General features: G+C 44.2%; 1 protein-coding gene across 2 annotated transcripts in view; it reads left to right on the forward strand.

The window, feature by feature from the left end:
• Window positions 1-20,507, forward strand: part of MAEA (macrophage erythroblast attacher, E3 ubiquitin ligase) — a 49,088-nt gene that overhangs the window by 21,013 nt on the left and 7,568 nt on the right. For both annotated transcript variants that reach the window (XM_069977272.1, XM_069977271.1), the window contains exons 4-5: window positions 15,427-15,549; window positions 16,344-16,420. In XM_069977272.1, coding sequence (XP_069833373.1) covers window positions 15,427-15,549; window positions 16,344-16,420 — 200 coding nt within the window. The remainder of the gene's footprint in view (window positions 1-15,426; window positions 15,550-16,343; window positions 16,421-20,507) is intronic.

Raw genomic sequence — 20,507 nt, forward strand, 5'->3', positions numbered from 1 at the left:
CAGGAAGTGGTGCATTCTTTCCAGTCTGACACAGTGCTCACTGCTGCCACATCTGTCCATGTTGGGAACTGTCCAGGTTTTCTATGGGGATTTGCTACTGATCTGGACAGTCCCTTAGAGACAGAGGTGGCAGCAGAGAGCAGTGTCAGACTGGAAAGAATACACCACTTCCTGCTGGACATACAGCAGCTGATAAGTATTGGAAGACTTGACATTTTTCAATAAAAGTAAATTACAAATCTTTATAACTTTCTAATACCAGTTGATTTGAAAGAAAAGAAAATGCTTGAGTACCCCTTTTAAAGGTCTCTCTCCCCCTCCCTCTCTCTCTCTCTCTCTGTCACATGGTGACCATACATATTGGATAGAATTAAAAGGTTAAAAGGAACATATCGCGCCAATGAATTAAACTTTCTTCACAATCCAAAAAATCTTCCCATATATTGAAGACTCATCGGAATGTGTTTCTCATTCTTTATCCCTTTTAACCCCTTAGTGAACCATTTTGAGCCTCACAATTATCATCACATTCCAAGGCTTCATCCACACATCCACAAGTATAGACCCCATGTGGCCACAGTCCATGCCCTTCACAAATGCACAGTCCGTAGTCGTGAGCGGTACATCTGCGGGCTGCCCGCAATAACGGACCTTGCGATTCAGCCTTGCATATGAATGTGTGTTTTTGTAATTGCTTTGTTTGGTTTTTAAAAAACTAAATAAAATTAAGGGAAATTTATGCATTCTTTAGCAGGGAGATAAGAGGTTATTTTTATTATTTTTTTTTTTTAACCAGTACCTACTGATCACTAGTGCAGTGTATTTTACCTTTTGCTGTTATGCTGGCATATATAGCAGGCCTGGGGGGCTTCAGAAGACCCTCAGCTGTCTTTGATACCCATCTGTTTTGCTTCTTCAGTGTGCTTTATAAGTGTTTTTTTCCCTCTATATACACAGTATTGTATCTCCTTCCTTTATCTACAGCTTGTGTGAGCTGTCCTTCATAGTTTTTCTCCCCCCTATTTACTTCTGTTATCGTCATCCAACATCTGCATTCTTTTAGATGACAAGGTAAAGAATAAACAGTAGTACTTTTCACCACCCTGGTTCCCCACATCTAGTGAGTTCATCGCCCTCAGTGGCAACCAGGTCACTGGGCAGGCCTTACTGAGATGCTTGTCACGGTAGTGGCAACAAACAGGGCCCAGAAGTCGCTGAAACGGGAGCTGCAGGGGTCTGGGTAGGTGAGGATGACTTATTTCACGGCATAATATGAAATGATGGGTAATAAATCTACAGTCTACACAGCCTTACTATAGCAAAATTCTGTAGTTAAAGGGACGGCTGCTTTGCTGTATTCCGTAGCTCGTGGCGAGTTTATTAAGAAGGCAAATACTGTCATTTCAACAGGGACCTAAAGGCATATTGCAAGCCCTCCCTCCCCTAGTAGATGCCCAAGGAAAACAATGACTGGGAGCAGAGGGTGAAGGACTAGGAGAATTACCGGTCAGACACCGACTGCCTGAGGAAACGCAGGATGACAGCTGTCACTGTCCCTGTCTTCACGCATTTGCCATCGACTGGTAAATTGATGGCATTCTCCTAAGATGACACGAAGTATAGATCTAATATATTCATTAACATAAATAGCTATTCCTGTGCACATATGGCCGAACCTAAATAATAGCACAAAGCAACTAAATAAAATACCTTTTATTAATAACTCCTCCTCTTCACAAATCCATTTGAAAATAAAGAAACAATACAAAAGCAAGGAATAAAATGTTGGTGAGGCTGCAACCAAAGTGCATGCAGGGAAATAAAAAGTACAACATACAATCATGCTAACTTAAAGTGAATCTGTCACTAGGTTTATTCTGCCTTAAATGAGGGCAGCATAGACTAGTGATAGAAATGCTGAACTGATCAGTGTATTACTTATATCATTCTATTCAGCCGTTCTCCTAATATGCAGGAGAATAGGATTTTTGCCACACCCCTCCCCGCCCTACAGCTGCATATTGACAGTTAACAGCCTATATATAGCATGGATAGATAACTGCCAATCAGCAGCTGGTGGGTGGAGTTTCCTGTTTCTCATGAATATCCAGGACTGCTGGGCTCATGCACATAATGGAGAGGACTACTTATTGTCCAGATTATTTAGGAGGATATCTCTGAATCAGCTGCCCAGATCAATGTAAGTGATACATCATTCTGCTCAGCTTCTCTGTCACTAGTTTATGCTACCCTGAGATAGGACACCATAAACCTACTGACAGAGTCTCTTTTAAATACATCCATTGGTTTCTATACCTGTATTTAAGTTGGCACAAATGTTCACAAACCATGCTTGAAAAATGGTGCACATGTTGTTTTTGAAATTTTTGCAGTTTGATGGCATAAAAAAAACTTTGAACTTTCACAAACTTGAAGAGTGCTGTGGACTATTTGCTTACTAAAATATATATTACCCATACTGTAGTCAAATTGCTTACTGTGAAGCAAAGTTGGTAAAATCAGATGTGTACCACATACATATATGTGAAGGAGAAAAAATATACTTTAATAAAAAATAAAAAAAAGTAACTTACATGACTGTACTGTTTCTCTCCTCCATGGATTTGATAACTTCCTGGTTTCCTCTTTGCTGTTGCCATGTGCGCTCACTTTCCCACAGTTTCCCCCTGCTTGCAGGCTCAGTGGAGACCAACTGCCAGTACTTCCTGGAAATTGCAGATAAAATGAGCATGCCTGGTTCTATCTTAGTGGGTTGTGACCCTGTAACTCTCAAGCAGGAATGCTTGTACATTTGAAATGTGTACAGTTTCCCATAATGCAACACTTTAGACCTAGTTTGCTCAGTGGCACAATCCCCTTTATTAGGACGAATAATATCCAGACAAATCTAGGCGGTTGCTATACCTTTGAGGAAACAGAGTGTCATGATATTGCATCTCAAACCATACAGGAACTCCTGCCATGATTTAAGTCAACATTGTAGGATTCATTCTCGCGGGGGGAAAAAAGACCAAACAGTAATAAAAAAAAATGCAAATAAAACTAAGAAGTTATATAAAACCCAAAATGGTGCAATTAAAGACCCAGCCCTCATCTGCCTTGCCAGAAAAATAAGATTATGATTTACAAAGGAAAACTTTAGCCAACCAGTGACAGATTGTTGGCATCATCTGGAATGTCACCGGCTGCATTTGTAATGGTTGGAAAATATTCTTTAAAGTGAATGTACCAGCAGTTTACAGTTTGCACATAAATAAAATGGCGCTGGCACAGGGATGCCAGTGCTGTGGTGCCTTTTGTGAACAGTGGCTACGTTCGCACGTTAGGTGACGGTCTATTACTACACACCAGCCCGGGCTGAAGGACTGGAGGTGGGCTAGCCATCCCAGAGGGAGGAAACCTCTGCCCCTCTATGAAGCAGCTCCATTAAAATTACTGGCGCAGCATCATAGAGGGGCGGGGGCTTTCTCCCGGCTTCAGCCCGGGTCGGTGCTCGGTAATAGACCAGCGGCGTTCTATCCATGTTCAAAACTTCAGGCGAATGTAGTGATGGTACATTTGCTTTAAAGAATATTTGTCATCAAATAAAACTTTATCAGAGAGACATGTCAACATTTTTTAATTTGTCTGGAGTGTTCTAGCTCCTTCTCTTGGTCAGTCTCCTAAACACTCGGACCCCTATGTCTCATCAACATGATATTTATTATTATTATTATTATTATTATTATTATTTATTATTATATTTTATTTACATTTTTTTAATATATAATAATTTTTTTATTATTTTTTTTTATATGACAGCGCCCATTTTAAATCTTTTGGATTTTTTGCCAGTTTCTTAAAAGTAAGGAGTTGTGGTGCACAGCCCTATTCTAGAGGGATTTCAGAGTCCCTTTCCTCGAGATTGGGGGGACCCAGCAGTCAGACCCCCACCACAATCTTAGTTATGCCCTATTCTGTGCATACTGTGGATAACCCCAGTTGGGTATACTCCTTTTAAATAATATATAGATTTCATCCACGATGGATCTTTCAGGATGGGATGCTTTCATCCTGTTCCTGGACTGATCACTTATCCTTCGTTTGCTGTCAATGATGACAAATGGCCGGCTTGAACAACTGTAATGGTCAATACAGACTGAAAGGTGTATGGCTACATTTGTGGGGGGAAAAATTAGATCAAACAATCATAATGTGTACCCAGGCCCGCTTCTGCCATGAGGCGGAATGAGCCTTCCGCCTCAGGCGGCAGATTTTGCGGTCCGGCAGGGGGCGACATTATGTCCCCCCTGCTGTCATTTTTGTTAAGTAACACTTAACAAAAATGACAGCGGCCGCTCACCTGTCCCATCGCCTGCGCTCTCCACATCCCGTCAGGTCCCGCGATGTCACCCTGCAGCTGTCACGGACCTCCAGGCTGTGGTGAGTGCCCGGGGTCGGTGGGGGACGCGCTGGGGTGATCGGGTCGCACGGGGCCGCCCTGCGCGACCCGATCACCCCACTCACTCACCACAGCCTGGAGGTCCGTGACAGCTGCAGGGTGACATCGCGGGACCTGACTGGATGTGGAGACAGCGGAGAGCGCGGGCCGGCTGCGGCGTGGGACAGGTGAGCGGCTGGCTGCGAGGGGGGGGGGGTTGCGGGGGGGATGCCGGCCATCACTCGGGGCGGCCGCCAGAGGTTTGCCTCAGGCGGCAGAAACCCCAGAATCGGCCCTGTGTGTACCATAAAGTGTTCCTTTCATTTGCAGTAATTTTTGACATGTCACCTAACATCAAAAGTTACTGATCGTATCGGGAGGAGTGTGCAGCAGAACATCCAACACTTCCTAGCCTATAATGAAATGAATGAGTCTTATTTGATTGACAGCTGGTGAGAGACACCCCACCCGGCAGTATCTCTGGATTGCGGTGGGTCTCGGGAGTGAGACCTAGCATGGTCAGTAATTTTTGACATGTCTGAGAACAATTCCTGCAAATGTCACTTTAAGAGTTTACGGGCAGGATCTGTCTATTAAATCTTGGAACGTCTGACTAGAGATGAGCGAGCCGTGCAGAGGTTCGAGTTGGTCTAAACCCAAACCATTGGCATCTGACTCCTACTATCGGCCTGATCTGTAGGGATGGTGGAGACAGCCCAAGTCATGCCTGGAAAGCATGGATACAGCCTAGGTCAGAGGCTGTATCCATGTTTTCCAAGTAGGACTTGGGCTGTCTCCACCATCCGCACAGAGCAGGCCGATAGTAGGAGTCAGATGCCGATGGTTTGGGTTTGGACCAACTTTAACATTGACGCGGCTCGCTCATCTCCATCTCTGACCAGTAGGCTGCATCTTGTAGGCCATTATTTTCCCTCAACACTATGTAAGCTATAAGGGTCCTACTTTACCCTCCTCTGAAGCTGAGAACCTAGTTGAAAGACCTCCGATCCTGATTATTGGCCGACAGACCTTTCAGCTGTCAACCCATCTCCCGTACGTGTGGCCCCCGTCTCCTCTTTATAAAAGGCCGTTGCGAGATCGACGATCCAACACGTCGATAATCAAAGTCAAGAAACTCTAAACTGGCCAGAAACTTGAAGGCGAAAAAAAAAAAAAAAGTCTCCTGCCCTCATCTCATCTCCACTTTGATCGCTACAAAAAAAAAAAATCAAGGAAAAAAAAAAACAAGAACATTTTTTTCTTCTTTTTAATGTGAATATGAAAAGCATATGCAAATGGAGTCCTTCCATTATTTCACATTGCTCCAGTAAATGAACAAAGTGCTAACCAACTAATTGATACCCTTGTCTGTGTGCTTTGTGTCTTTGTGTAAATGGTTTTATCTCTGCAAAAATCTGTCATTTAATCCCTTTCATGCGGCCCCTCATTACGGATCCTGCGACGTGATGAATAATTCCTGCCTGTGTATTATTTAGTTTTGCTAGAAGCATTTTATTCTGGATGTAAAAGAGAACATTTCTCGGCGGCCCCGGAGGGCAGCTCAAACACTGTTAGATAACACTGCAATTAGCCGGAATCAAAGTAAATATTGCCTGCAAAATCAAATGCTATTAAATGACGGCGACTCCTCTCCCCGACGCTGCCCTCTACCCTTTTTGCGCTCACATAAAAGAGGTAGCCTCCTTCGGCGTCGGAGCTAGTTAAAGCTTTTAAAAAATATGGCCGCTTTCTTCTAGAAACAGCGCCACTAGTGTCCTCGGTTGGGGTTACGCTGTTTTTGCAAGAAAGTAGCAGTTTGTTGTTGTTTTTAACTTTTTTTTCCCTTCAAATCTAAAGGGGTAGTTCACCCCAAACAATTCTTTCAAATCATCGGTTTCCAGAAAGTGCCAGAGATTTGTAATTCTATTAAAAAAATCTCCAGTCTTCCAGTACGTATCAGCTGCTGTATGACACTCAGGAAGCGGTGTATTCTTTCGATCTGTCCCAGTGCTCTCTGCTGACACCTCTGTCCATATCAGGAACTGTCCAGAGCTGTTGCTTATCCATCCCTATAGAAAACCTCTCCTGCTCTCCAGACCGGAAAGAATACACCACTTCCTGCAAGATATACAGCAACTGATAAGTACTGGAAGACTGGAAATTTATTAATAGAACTAAATTACAAATCTCTGGCACCAGTTTATTTGAAAGAGAAAAAAAAAGTTGCTGGAGTACCCCTTTAATACAAGTAGAGACCAATAGCCAAGCCAGCTTGGCAGAAAAGACAGCAAAAACGCAAACTGCAAGGCAGCAATGTCCATGATCAGGCTGGGTCGGCAAAGAAGCATCAAGCCAAGTCAGCAAAAAAAAAAAATCAAAAACCTAGAAACTCCACTTCGCCGCAGGATCCAGAAAGCAGTGACTGCTATACAACCCAACATTTTTTTTTGCCTCACAACCAAGATTTTTTTGTTATGTTGGCTTCTTCATGTTTATTTTGTGGTTCGGGTTTGATGATATACTGAAGGGTTCAGCCATATTTTTTTTGTACTTTTATAGATCTATAAACCCCATGCATCTTGGCGCTTGTTATCTCGATTCTAATCAGTATTCCTTAAGAACATCAATCGGCGTGAACCCTGACACATGTATGTAAAGCAGGCCCCTGTATGTTTGCCAGCCATTAGGGGCACCGTGTGATGAGGTAAATGGAGCAGAGGTTTCTTTCATACGGAATCAAATAAAACAACCCTATGGCAGCGCCGGCATCAAGAAGCCACACCAATAATGGTTTGCATCAATTCACTCTTCTGAAATGGAAAATCACTGGAGGATTTCAGAATAACCTACGTGATGTGGATGATAAGGCAAGCGGAAGGTAATAGAAATTAAGGCTAGCGTGCTTGTAGGGAAATGTCCCTGCTCGTAAGAAGCCGCAGCTGTAGATGTCAGTGTGTGGAGAGTGATCAGAGGAGTGCCCCCTACTGGCAAATCTGGAAACAAAATTAAGGTCTTTAATATGAAGTTGTAAAATATCAGAATTTATGGGATTTCTTGTTTTGCTTAGGAAAAAAAGGACAAATCTTCCTCGTTTGTTACTGCAGTTACTGAACAAGCATATTTTATAAATATTAAAGGGGTACTCTGATGGGTAAAAAAAATACTGGGGAAGCATATTAGGCTGAGAGGGCTGGTCAGAGATAGTGGCATCACTTGAGAGTGGGGTTGAAGACAAGGTCCAGCCAAGCGCTCTGCCTCAGGATTACGTACTCTGATCTGTCCTTCACTCCACTGTTTCAATCCCTCTTACATTGTCACCTACATCTAAACAAAAATGTTTAAAATCCATCCCTTTCTTACTGTGGAATCAGCTAAAACTGATGCCTCTCCTGTGCTAGTCACTAAACTGATGCCCCCTCATGCCAGTCACTACACCGATGCCTCCCCCCTGTGCCAGTCACTACGCTGATGCCTCCCCCCAGTGCCAGTCAAATAACTGATGCCTCCCCCCAGTGCCAGTCACTACACAGATGCCTCCCCCTGTGCCAGTCAAATAACTGATGCCTCCCCCCTGTGCCAGTCACTACACGGATGCCTCCCCCCTGTGCCAGTCACTACTACACTGGTTGAACATTGTTGCTAAGCGCTTCTCTACCTGACTTGCTGCAGAAGACGGACTGTATAATCAGCCTATGGTGCCCATCTCCTGCAACAACCCAGGAAGAGAAGTGCCCCGCTGCATGCTTGTTCCAATAATCGTGGGGGTCTTGTTTTTTTTTTTTTTGTTTGTTCGTAAAAAAAACAATCAGCCCAATTGGGCTGATATGGTTCCCAGGAGCACTGTATAAAGCTCCTGCAGCAGCCGTGGCACGTACTGGCCATGGCTGCACCTGGAGCTTTATACCGAAGAAAAAAGAGTTTTATTCTCCGGCCGCGTGACAGGCAGCGGCAGGGAAGTAGTCATCTGGGCGTCACCGCGCTCTGCCTGTCAGTGCGCTCGGAGGGGATGATTGACAGGCAGAGAGGTCCATTACTGGCCTCTCTGCCTGTCAGTCATCCTGCAGAGCGCGGTGACTACATACGGGCAGGAAGCCGCCCAGATGACTACTTCCCCGTCGCTGCCTGTCACAAGCCGGAGAATAAAACTTTTTTTTTTTTTTTTTTCCTCCGGGATAAAGCTGCTGCAGCAGCCGTGGCCGTTATGTGCCGCGGCTGCTGCAGGAGCTTTATACAGCGCTCCTCGAAACCATATCAGCCCAATTGGGCTTATTGGTTCCCTTTTAAGTGACTGGGATACTTCGGAGACCCTGTTTGGGCCTTAGAGGGCTTTTCCATAAGCAAACCCATCGCTTAGATTTCTGCAGATAGAAATGATTGGAGAATGTCCAGCCGCCACTTCATTCAAAGGGAAGGACTTGAGCCCTCTGCTGTTAATTTTTATAGCGGAGGCACGCGGGCCCTCCTATAGACAGAATGAATGACACTGAGGCAGGCAGGATTCCGCGGCGGAACTCTCTGCTGCTTTTACATGTGAACTGGCCCTTAGTCAAAAAAAAGGGACACAAAATTAACCTCTTTGATCCCTCTCTGCTGCAGTATTAACACTCACTGGGATACTGCTCGTCTCCACTTCCTGGTCCTGTCTCTGCACGCTGTCTGGAAACGCTCATTCAGCAAGTCATTGACCGAGATGGATCACCACTGCGGCCAGTCATTAGCTCAGCAGACATTTTCTTGGTATCAAGACAAGGCCAGGAAGTAGACATCTGGGAACAGCAGCATTGTGGGATCTGGGACTTGATTAATAGGGACTACTTTGGTTTTCAAACTTTTCTCAGTGACAGGTGGAATACCCCTTTAACATGCAGCAATGTCATATATTCAGATTTAGTGTTACAATGTCATTGTTACTAGCGGTTTGGGGCATAATGCTGTGATGACCATGTTCCATGTTTAGTACTTACACCCTATTTAGTGCTGACAATGCCGTTGCCCATATTGCGTCTTTGTTCACCCCGAGGCAGTTCCGGATACCTGTCATATACTGAATGTTTCAATGGTGGGGCTTTCAGTCCTGCGCCTTCGGAAATGCATCCACTTTAAATGTGCTGGAACAGGCTCATTTTTATGTTAATACAAACATTCTCAGGACGGGATTATTGTGTTTGCAGTACATTGAATTGTGCTGCTCCCCACAGAGGAGGGTTTTTTCTCCTCTTCCCTGGAAGAATGATCTGTCACAGCACGACATATTTATGCAGTTCCAAATAATCTCTGTGGATGCCAATTCAGAATAAATCAGGTTCATCGCTTCCTTCAAGACGCCCTGCTTCCCTTCAGTGGAGTCTCGAGAAGCGCGGCACACGTTAGCTGGCGGCATTTAATGTATTTGAAAAGCGCCTTTCTTCATCTGTATATCGGGCTGTCTCCAAGGGGGTTTATAGTCAAGGCAGCCATATTGTTTGCTAAACTGATGTGCAGGTCGAGTCTTCACTTATATACCCTATTACCTAGAGTATTGACTATAAAGCTAGGATCTAATATTGGGATTGCTCTCTCTTTGAGTAACTAATAGAACAGGTCTGATGCGGCTGCTAGTGCACTGCTAGTGGTAATAACTGGTCACTAGAGATGAGCGAATGCTCTGGTTTGTCCAAAACCGAATGCTCTGCATTTGATTACCAAGGCTTAAGAAGTTGGATGCAGCCCTAATGGTGCGTTTACACAGAGATCTATCTAACAGATCTTTGAAGCCAAAACCAGGAGCAGACTATAAACAGGGATCAGGTCATAAAGGAAAGACAGATCTATCCTCTTTTCAAATCCATTCCTGACTTTGGCTTCCAAAATCTGTCAGATAATCTGTCTGTGTAAACGCACCCTAAGGGCCCTATTACACGGAGCGATAGTCGGCCAATTATCGCTCAGTGCAATATAGAGGACGATCAGCAGATGAAACGATCATTAGTTGAATGTTACTTTAGGCCCAAACCTAAAATCATTGTCCGGCGGCTGACAGTTCTGCAAACAGTAGACATTATATCCACGCTCCAGGGCTCCTCGTGCTGTCTGCTTCTTCCAGGTCCCGCATGCTGCAGCTTCAGAGCGACCGGTCTGAGCTGACAGGCCGATCAGCCAATTACTGGCTGGGACCGCCGCAGTCAGTGATTGGCTGAGCAGCTTGTCAGCTCAGACAGGACGCTATGAAGCTGCCGTGCGCGGGGCCTGGAAGAAGCAGACAGCACGAGGAGCCCTGGAGCGTGGATAGGTAATGTCTACTGTTTAAGCAAGGACATCGGTAACTATATCCGACAACCCTTGCCAAACGATTATTGGGCCGTGTAATAGGCCCAGTAAATCTACCAAATCGGCGCTCATTTACAGTATTCATCGGTCCCCCATGGGCCCGTGTAATAGGACCCTAGGGCTGTATACATGTTTTCCAGGACTCCCTAGGGCTCTATCCAACATCTTCAAATGGAGACCATTCAGGTTCGGACAAACCAGAGCACGCTCGAGGTTCGTTCATCTCTACTGGTCAAGCAGCTTTTTCAAGTTTGAGAAGAGGTTGGCACTGCCAACCCAAACAGTATCCACAGTCGACCCTATTTGACTGCAATTCTACGGTGCATATATCAAAATGAGCAAAAGGAGGAGGAGGATTCTCATTTGGAGGAACTCAAGGAAGAAGGATATGCAAAGCAACTCTCTGAAGCCATTGTTTGGAGGTAGTTCTCCTTTCCTATCGGCCTAAGGACATGACTGGGAATGTAAGCCAGGGCAGACAACTCTCCCGAAGGAGACTTTACCGAACTGTAGGTAGCTCTGGCGGACTTTAACTGTTTGGGTTTAACAACGTTATCCGAATGCTTGCCATTTGACTCCCGGCGTCTCGAGAAGTTGGATGCCGCCTTAGAGAGTCCTGGAAAACAGGCTGTATCCATGTTTTCCTGGCAGCCCTATGGACTGCATCCAGATGCTGGGACTCAAAAGGCGAGCGTTCTGGTTTGGAGAGCATCGGCAAACCCGAACAATTTGACAAGTCCGCGTAGGACTAATGAGCAGCTGTCTGCAGATGGGTAACCTCTCCTTGTGGAGGATTGTCTGGCTTCGCTTACATTCCCAGTTATGGCCATCAGAGTCGGACAATGACTTAAAGGGAAAGCTACCCGCAAAAGGTGGCATCAGAGACCTTCCTTGCATATCCTTCTCCCAAAAATGTCCAAAACAGGGGGCAATCAATTTGAACTTTTTTTTTTAATTTTATTTTAGTTAAAATTTTTGATTGTAAAAATTAAAGAATTCAATAGCAAACATTTTGCACTTCTGTTTAATAAATCTAAAAAAACAAACCATGAGTCCTGTATATCAGGAAAACAGACATGAAGATATTTTGGAAATGTTTCTGCTTCTCTTGCCTAGCGTCTCCCCTACCACCACCAGGCCTCGTGTCTTTTAGCTCCTCTTCTCGTAGCTCTGGATATCTGACAAGTGTAGGAGCAGTGAAGCATCTGCAGGCAATGACTCCCCATGTGTATTTTAGGTTTTTGCTTTAGCTTTGCAGTTTTCTTCGCTCTATCTCTGGAATTTGAGCTCTTTGCCAAACCAGGGTGAGTGCCGTGATATTTCCTGTCTCTACTTATTTTCTTCCCGTTTGAACAGCTGTTCTTTATATTGGCTTTTATTTTTGCTGTTAAGATCTGGAACCACCGAGATTGCACTTACAGTATTCTTCTATGTCTACAGCTCTGACGGAAAAAATCCAGTCAAAAGTAGAAAAATAAATCCCCCTATCATGCAGCTACTTTATTTACGGTTTCCTGCTGACATTCAATAGCTCGCTCTTACGTTGGGCAGAGTCTAGTTGTCACATGAAGTGTAAATCATCAGTGTAAGAGCAGGTGGAGTAACAGTGTATGAAATGCATCATGGTGTTATCAACCCTCAGCTGCTACATTGTTGAGATCATACCGTAACATAATAATACAGGGAACACCAAACCTTAAAGGGGTACTCTGAGATCATACCGTAACATACTTATACAGCGAGAACCAAACCTTAAAGGGGGTACTCCGAGATCATACCGTAACATAATAATACAGGGAACACCAAACCTTTAAGGGGTACTCTGAGATCATACCGTAACATACTTATACAGCGAGAACCAAACCTTAAAGGGGGTACTCCGAGATCATACCGTAACATACTAATACAGGCAGCACCAAACCTTAAAGAGGTACTCCGAGATCATACCGTAACATACTAATACAGGCAGTGCCAAACCTTAAAGGGTTACTCTGAGATCCTACTGTAACATACTAATACAGGGAACACCAAACCTTAAAGGGGTACTCTGAGAACATACCGTAACATACTAATACAGGGAACACCAACATTAGTCTGTCCCGCTCACTTGAACCGGCCGTGCTGTAGTTCCCTATCCAGTCAGCTGTGCAGTTGAATAATAATCAAATAAAGGCATCACTACACGAACACCACATCCCCTAAAGGGGTACTCGATTATTTAAAAAAAAAAATAATCTGCTAGTGTTGAACAGATTTGTAAACTACTTCTATTTAAGAATCTCAAGTCTTCCAATACTTATCAGTTGCTGTATGCCCTAAAGGAAGTGGTGAATTTTTTCCAGTCTGACACAGTGCTCTCTGCTGCCACCTCTGTCTGTGTCAGAAACTGTCCAGAGCAGTAAGTATGAGCTGATAAGTATGATCTGATAAGTATTGGAAGACTGGCGACTTTTAAATAGAAGTAATTTACTGATCTGTATAACACAAGTTGGTTAATCTTTATTTTCTCTGGAGTACCCCTTTAATTCATGTTGGAGATGCCAGAGGTTGGATCAGCAATCTTAGTGATACCCCATCAATTTATGAGATGCAGTTGTCTCGTAAAGGCATATGGACACTGTAGTTGGGGGTTCCTTTCTTTTTATGAGAGATATTCCATGTGTAGGAATGGCTTCCATTGTGGTATAATTTGAAGCAATCCTTATAGTTTTAAAAACACATATATAAAGTCTGTAGAACTCCCCCATACAAGACACTACCTGTACTGCTCTAATGTATGGGGAATAAGTATGAGGTTTAAAAACTTCGGGTTCTAGTAGCAAGCTAAAAACCAATAGAGAAACAACTGAACCTCTGACATATTGTAATGTAAAAATTTTATTGTTAAAATTACAAACAAATAACAAAGTAACAAAATACACACACAATGAACCATGGCTGACAAGAAATGTTAAAAACAGAAAACATACAATGAGGGGGCTGCTGCAGGTGGACACAAGTAAATGGATAAATAAATAATTAAATAAATAAATAAATAAATAAATAAATAAATGGTAGGCTAAAGTGCTGGATATAATACCAAGAGAACTATGTGTGGATAATATATATTGGATAAGCCAAAAAAGTGCAATAATTAATTCATGAATCTCGATAAATACAAAAAATTACTAGGTATCCTACCATAAACAATAAGACTCAAAATGTCCACCGGCGGCCCCCACCCCAACGCACGTTTCGGCGTAGCCTTTTTCAAGGGTTCTTATAGTTTTAAAGGCTATCATATTGTGCTCGGTCATGCTCTATGGGTACAGCATGCGTCCTGCTCGGCCTCTTCTCTAGTGCCCAGCTGGTCTGTGCAGGCAGGGTATGAGCCATAATGAAAGGGCTCCTGAAAATGCTGGATCTGGCGGCCAGATCTCTGGAGTCTGACACGTTCTTCTATGGAAACTATTTATCAATATAATATTAGGAGTTTATTAAAAGAATGGAATTCTTACAGCATGGAAAGAAATTTTCCCTTTGAAAGGAGAAGGTCAGCGAAATTAGAAATAACAGTGCTGGCAGGGGGTGGGGGGAACATAATAAAGTAAGTATAGTTACCAGGCCCTGTACCTGCACCGCATCACCAGCCCTCCCGTACACTGCCGGATGTCGTTTTCTCCCGACTTCGGGACTACGTCACGACTCCGCGGGAGAGGGTGGGATATACCCCATCAGCCATTCCGTGAGGGCAGTGGTGTTCAACCCCAGTCACCTACTGGCTGACCCTCAGATAACGTAACAGGGGGGAGAGATGAAGAATGGCCGTGGTGGTCCAGGGCACGGAGAACAGTAAATATACGTTCTTTGATATGTTTCCCTCCCCCCCCCCCCCCCCCCCCCCATACTGACTTTTTCCCCCCCCTGCCAGACTTTTCCTTTAAGGCTATTCTGTCTTGAGTATGTAAAATCCTGTATGCGTCTCTGCTGTTTGGATGTTGTGACAAAGAATGGGCACAGTGATGGCTGGCAATGCCCATGAGAGTCTGTAAAGGTCACAACATATCTCTTGTCTTATTCCGCTGGGAAAAAAAACTAAACAAAACTGTATATTTACCACTAGTCCTGAAATACAGAGAGAAAGAAAAACTATTTATTTCTCCAGTGGTAGGCTCAGAACCGATACCTCGATGACCATTGTAAAACAGCCATGCATCGGGCCATCAGTTCTTGTTACGGTGAAACGGTGCTAAAATAAAATAAAAATGTGAAAAATGTGTTTTGGAAAAGTATAAAAGTCAAAAGCATTTGGACAGCTTTCCTTAATGGAGCTGTCAGGTAAGTGGATGGGCATGGACTGTAATACCAGATGTAACTCATGGACCAAAGCTGTGACCCCATTAACATCCATGAGCATTGACCCCTTAAAGGGCTTGTCCAGTTTAGTAAACCTGCTATCCAGTGTGGAGAGAGAGAGAGAGAGAGAGAAAACTTTCTCTGGAAGACCTGGTCTATCCTGCAACTCATTGAGGTAAATAGGGACCTTGTAATACTTCAGTTACCCTGCGGGGGAGCTGCAGGGAAACTGCACAACGTCTTTTTTTACATCTATAAGAGATGTGTCTGACATGGCTGTGCCTATAAGTTAATATGAATGAATTAAGGTGAAATAATGTCCATTTCTACCCTTGTTCTTGCAGGATCTTGTAAATATAGAAATGTTCCTTACTGCGAAGGAAGTGGAGGAATCCCTGGAAAGACAAGAAACCATGACCTGCCTGGCATGGTGCCATGATAACAAGTCTAGGCTTAGGAAAATGAAGGTAAAGTATGCCGCAGCTCAGTTACTATGAAATGCTGGAAGATTTACCACTCAGGAGTCTGGGAAAGTTTAGTACAGACCCTGTTGAGGGGGTAATGGTGGCCATATATCATAGCGAATGCTTGGGCTGATCTGTGTACGTTCCGGTGAGCTCCGCCGCCCTCTTGCCGCCTCCTTTGTTACACTTGGCAGAGCCCGTTATGATCTGGAATGGATTAAACTCTCCCTGAGCAAAACGACTTTAAAGTGGAATTAAAGTTCTTTTATAGCTCATTACACTGGATCCACATATGACGCTACATGGCAGCATTGCGGTGTACGTGGTTATTAGACGTCTGGGGTGATACATGATGATGGTAGACAGCTGGGGAAGGCTTCACAGCACATCTCACTTCAGGGACGGCATGCTGTCGCATCCTTAAAGGGCACCCAGATAATATTGTGTCCATAGTTCTGTGACGTTCTTTAGTTAGTACTTACGGTTTCACTTTGTTTCTATGGATGTTTCCTAAAAGGGTTAAAGAGTCTGCTTTCTTCCATAAACTGCATCTCTCCTGTCCTCAGTTTGGGTGTAGTTTTGCAGCTCTGTTCCATTGAACTAAATTGTAATACCACACACAACCTGAGAACAGTGGTGGCGCTATTTTTATTTTATTTTTTCTAATTTTGGATAATCCCTTTAATGATTTTGGTTCTGGTTGGTTTGCAGTCATGTCACATAGAGCTGGTGAACGCTAGTGTTGTTTTGAGCCTGGAAGGATGTTTCTGATCTAGTCATTTTTTACCTTTCTCTAGAGCTGCCTGGAATTCAGCCTGAGGATCCAGGAGTTCATAGAACTAATTCGACAGAACAAGAGACTGGATGCTGTTAGGTAAGAACAGACGACGGCTCACATCTGGAAGGCAATGAGTGTTGTATGCAACGTAAATATTCGCTGTAACCAAACATATGGAAAATGGAATACGGTACTACGGCCTGTCAGAGCCCTGTGCCCGTTCCTGTGGATAAATCTGTTGTTCTAAAGGTTTTGCATCCCCTCTTCATGGTACACATCTGGTTGACACTTCATAAAACATGGGTTTTTATGCGCCACTCTATTTTTGAGAGGTAGGTTTAGCTTAAAGCGACTCTGTACCCACTTCCCCCCTCCACAACTACTTATACCTACTTGTAGCTCATGTGAAGTCCATTCTTCTAGTATGTTTGTAGACGCTGGTAGAGTTTTCATTTGGGTGAAAAAAGTTTACTTGTGGAGATGTTGTGTCTAAGAGGCGGGGCCAGGTGAAGCGCCGCCTCTGTGGTCCCGTTCTGCGTCTCCCCCTCCTCTCGTTCCGCCCTTTGTCCGCCCTCACTACTGAAGTAGTTTTCTTGCGCCTGCGCCGTGCCTCGAAACCCCTGGCGCCGTTTCCGTGACGTGAGAGGTCAGCGCCCCCTCGCCCGCCTCCAATGTGTTTGTAATCTGCCTCCCCATGTTTCTGTCCCGCCTCCCATGTTAGTCTTCGTCCACCACGCCCCCCGCTTACGCTGTTTACGTCCCTTCTATCCTCAGCGTCGCAGCGCATGCGCAGTAGAGCGCCGTAGCGCACGTATCCCAGTGTGTGAACATAGCCTTTCTGTGTTTTCAATCCACTACTGGTTATGGTTGCAAAATACTGATAAAAATACTGAGCAAAAATATGTAAGAACATAGCCAAAAGGGGTATTCTTATTTCAACTAATATCTTAATGCTTGTAGGGCTCGTCAAATTAAATATTTTTGCACAAATATATTAATTTAGCAAAATTTTCTTCTTCTGATATCCTGCTCTTTTTCTCCCGTTGTTGACTATAGGCCGGGCTCACACAGCGTAAGACACTGGCCGTTCTGTGACCCGGCAGTGTAACAGAATGGTCGGTGTAAGTGAAGATTATCCAGTACCAGCCGGATGGACTTCATTAATGTTGAATTGAGATGCACGCGCATCCGTGTGCGCCTGCATCCCAATTTACCATTGCACACAGTGGGAAGTGCGGCTTTCCATTGAGTGAACTGACAGTTCCCTGCAGCCACTATTCAATGAATAGCGGCCATACAAAACTGGTGTCCATTTCTCTTGCAACCGCTAGGGGTCTCTATGTGTATACACTGCGGCCAGGATTCCATTGATTTCAGCGCAATGCATATTTTGAATTACTCACAACCGTTGTTAAAAATCGGCCGTGATTAATTAAAAATATACGTGGCCTTAAAGTGTCACTGTCGTTTACATTTTTTTTTTTGCAGAAATCAGGCGATTTTAAGAAACTTTGTACTTAGGTTTATTAGCCGAAAAATGCATTTTTATCATGAAAAAGCAGTTTAAAGCTCTCCTCCCTGTCTTCATGGTTCTCTTATGGGGAAGGGAGGGGTGGGGGAGATGAGGCACCAAAACAGGACAACAAAGTGTTAATTTACAGCTACATCACCGGGCTATCTCCTCTGAAGTCAGCACTGACCTATCTGACCTCTGAATACCAGCTTTCACACAGGTCCCACTGTGTAATCCCTTGTTCTCTGCTCTCTGCTGCTGACTAATCTCCCTCCTTCCTCCTCCCCCCCCTCCCCTCTCCATAGGTTACACAGGGCTCAACTGATGTAAAAGAGTCGAGATTTCCTGATAATGAGCAGTGGATGAGAGAGAGAAGGGAGGGGGGGGACCTGGGGAAAGTCTTTTTGAATGCAGATAATGGCATATTTGCCTAATAAACACAATTACAAAGTTTCTTAAAATCGCCTGGACTATTGATTTCTGCAAAAAAAAAAAAAAAAAAAAAAAAAACCAGTGACACTTACACGACTTGAGGATCTGCTCCCCTGGACTCTTGACTGTCAGCAGAACAAGGGATATATTGTCGTTCATTGCTTACTCAGACACCGCCCTATACATACCAGTGTAGCTGTGTCTCGTGTAGTGGGTGGGAGCTGTGGTACCAGTATACCTGTGCAGATGGGCCCAGTGTAAAGTCACAGACCATCTATTCTTCTGCCAGGGTTCTGGGGATTGGACCACGACCACCCCCTCCAGCCTTGCAATCTATGTAGCACAGCAAATCCCATTTTTCTTGGAGTGTTCCTTTAATAGACATTAGCTGGCAGTCAGAAGCCTCTCCTGTTGTGGAATCTCTTATCCGGATGTCTTTGCTATGAGACTTGGCTCTGTCCTCACAGTGTAACTAGGTCACCTGCCACATAATAGTCAGCCCTGACCATCCACTTCCTTAAAGCGAGGCGGATATTTGTTACAGCACAGCTGGAGCCTACATCTATTAGAAAGCTTTGGTTATGTCCTGCTGAGGTGCCTCACAAGTGACGTCCGGGCTTTTAACACACAATTGAAATGTGTTTTTATTGATGAGCCGGTGGCAGCTTTACATATGATGTTTGCCGGCTAAGTAGCACTTTGAGAGAAGACTATAAAAAGCCTATGTAAAAGATTACAACCATGAGGCCTAATGACTGCAAATGTTAAGTAACATCAAAATGCAATTGATGGTATATGTGCTGGAACCTGATAGTAATATATAGCGTATACAAGCATCTGCAGCAGAAGAAGCCAAGGCTAAGAGGGTTTGTTGCCTTATTTACTACCAGATATCATGGCAGAGCCATCAGCTGCCTTAGAGGTTCTCTGGTGGGTAGAAATCCACTTGTCATTTGAGGCCTACTGATGGGTTTTCTCATCTGTAAAAATTAAAGGGGTACTCTAGTGGGAAAAAATGTTAAATTAAACAGTAAATTATTTCTGTTAACAAATCTCAAGCCTTCCAGTACTTATCAGCTGTTGTATGTCCTGCAGGAAGTGATGTATTCTCTCCAGCCTGACAGTGCTCTCTGCTGCCACATCTGTCCATGTCAGGAACTGTCCAGAATAGTAGCAAATCCATATAGAAAACCTCTCCTGCTCTGGACTGTTCCTGACATGGAAAGAGGGGGCAGCAGAGAGCACTGTGTCATACTGGAAAGAATACACCACTTCCTGCAGGGCATATAGCAGCTGATAAATACTGGAAGTATTGAGATTTTTTTCTGACACCAGTTTATTTGAACACAATTTTTTTTCCCCTCTCGATTAACCCTTTAAGAGCAGTCACTTACTAATGTTCTGTCTGTGGCTGAGATGCATTTGTAAGCCAGTCTTGTATAATCAGTCTCATTCTCCATCTCTGGAGGGATCATGTTTTACAGACGGTGTGATGTTAACAGAGTGTATAAAGACAGTTAGTACTTACAACAGTACCATACACCTTGTAATAGAAGGGCATGCAGGCGTCCGTAATGAGGCAGTGTCTATAAGAAGGAAGCATAGTCATGGAAGCTGTCAATCACGTTGGTAATCCCACACAGGAGTCTCTGGCAGTATCAAAACAAAGGTGCAGCACAGAGCTGTACAGATTCATGGTGGCATCCTCTAGGGAGCATTCAGATAGATTTGGGTATTTTTCAGTATTTACACACGCAGAAAGTTGCTTTAAATGTAATCTAGTGGACAGTAGGGGGCGCTGATGCTTTGAGATGGAATTCTTTTCAATGTGATTGGGTGGCGAACCTTTCGCATTAAACATGGGTATAACCATCTGGATTACGGCATATCTGCGGGATATGCCACAAGTGCCCCGTACATGTTTTCCTGCATATTTTCGGATCAAGGGGTCCCAGCCCCCTCTGTCCTGTTCATATTTGCTGAGGTGCTTGGAAAGACAAAAACAGCCAAAGCCAGTAGGTAACAACATTTGTCTAACTCCTATCGACTTTATTAGGAATTGGCCAAACCTCATAATCCCACGATTTACACTGTTTGCATAAGGCTATGGCTGTTTTCGACTTTCTGACCTTTTCCAGCAGTCACAAACAAGCAGGAGGTGCCGGGGAGCCCCCGATCTGAAGATGGATGCCGGTCCCAGTGGTGGCCGATATACATGAACATTCCCTAACAGAGGGA

The sequence above is a fragment of the Dendropsophus ebraccatus genome, chromosome 7 (genome assembly GCF_027789765.1).
Source record: "Dendropsophus ebraccatus isolate aDenEbr1 chromosome 7, aDenEbr1.pat, whole genome shotgun sequence".
NCBI classification, from domain to species: Eukaryota; Metazoa; Chordata; class Amphibia; order Anura; family Hylidae; genus Dendropsophus; species Dendropsophus ebraccatus.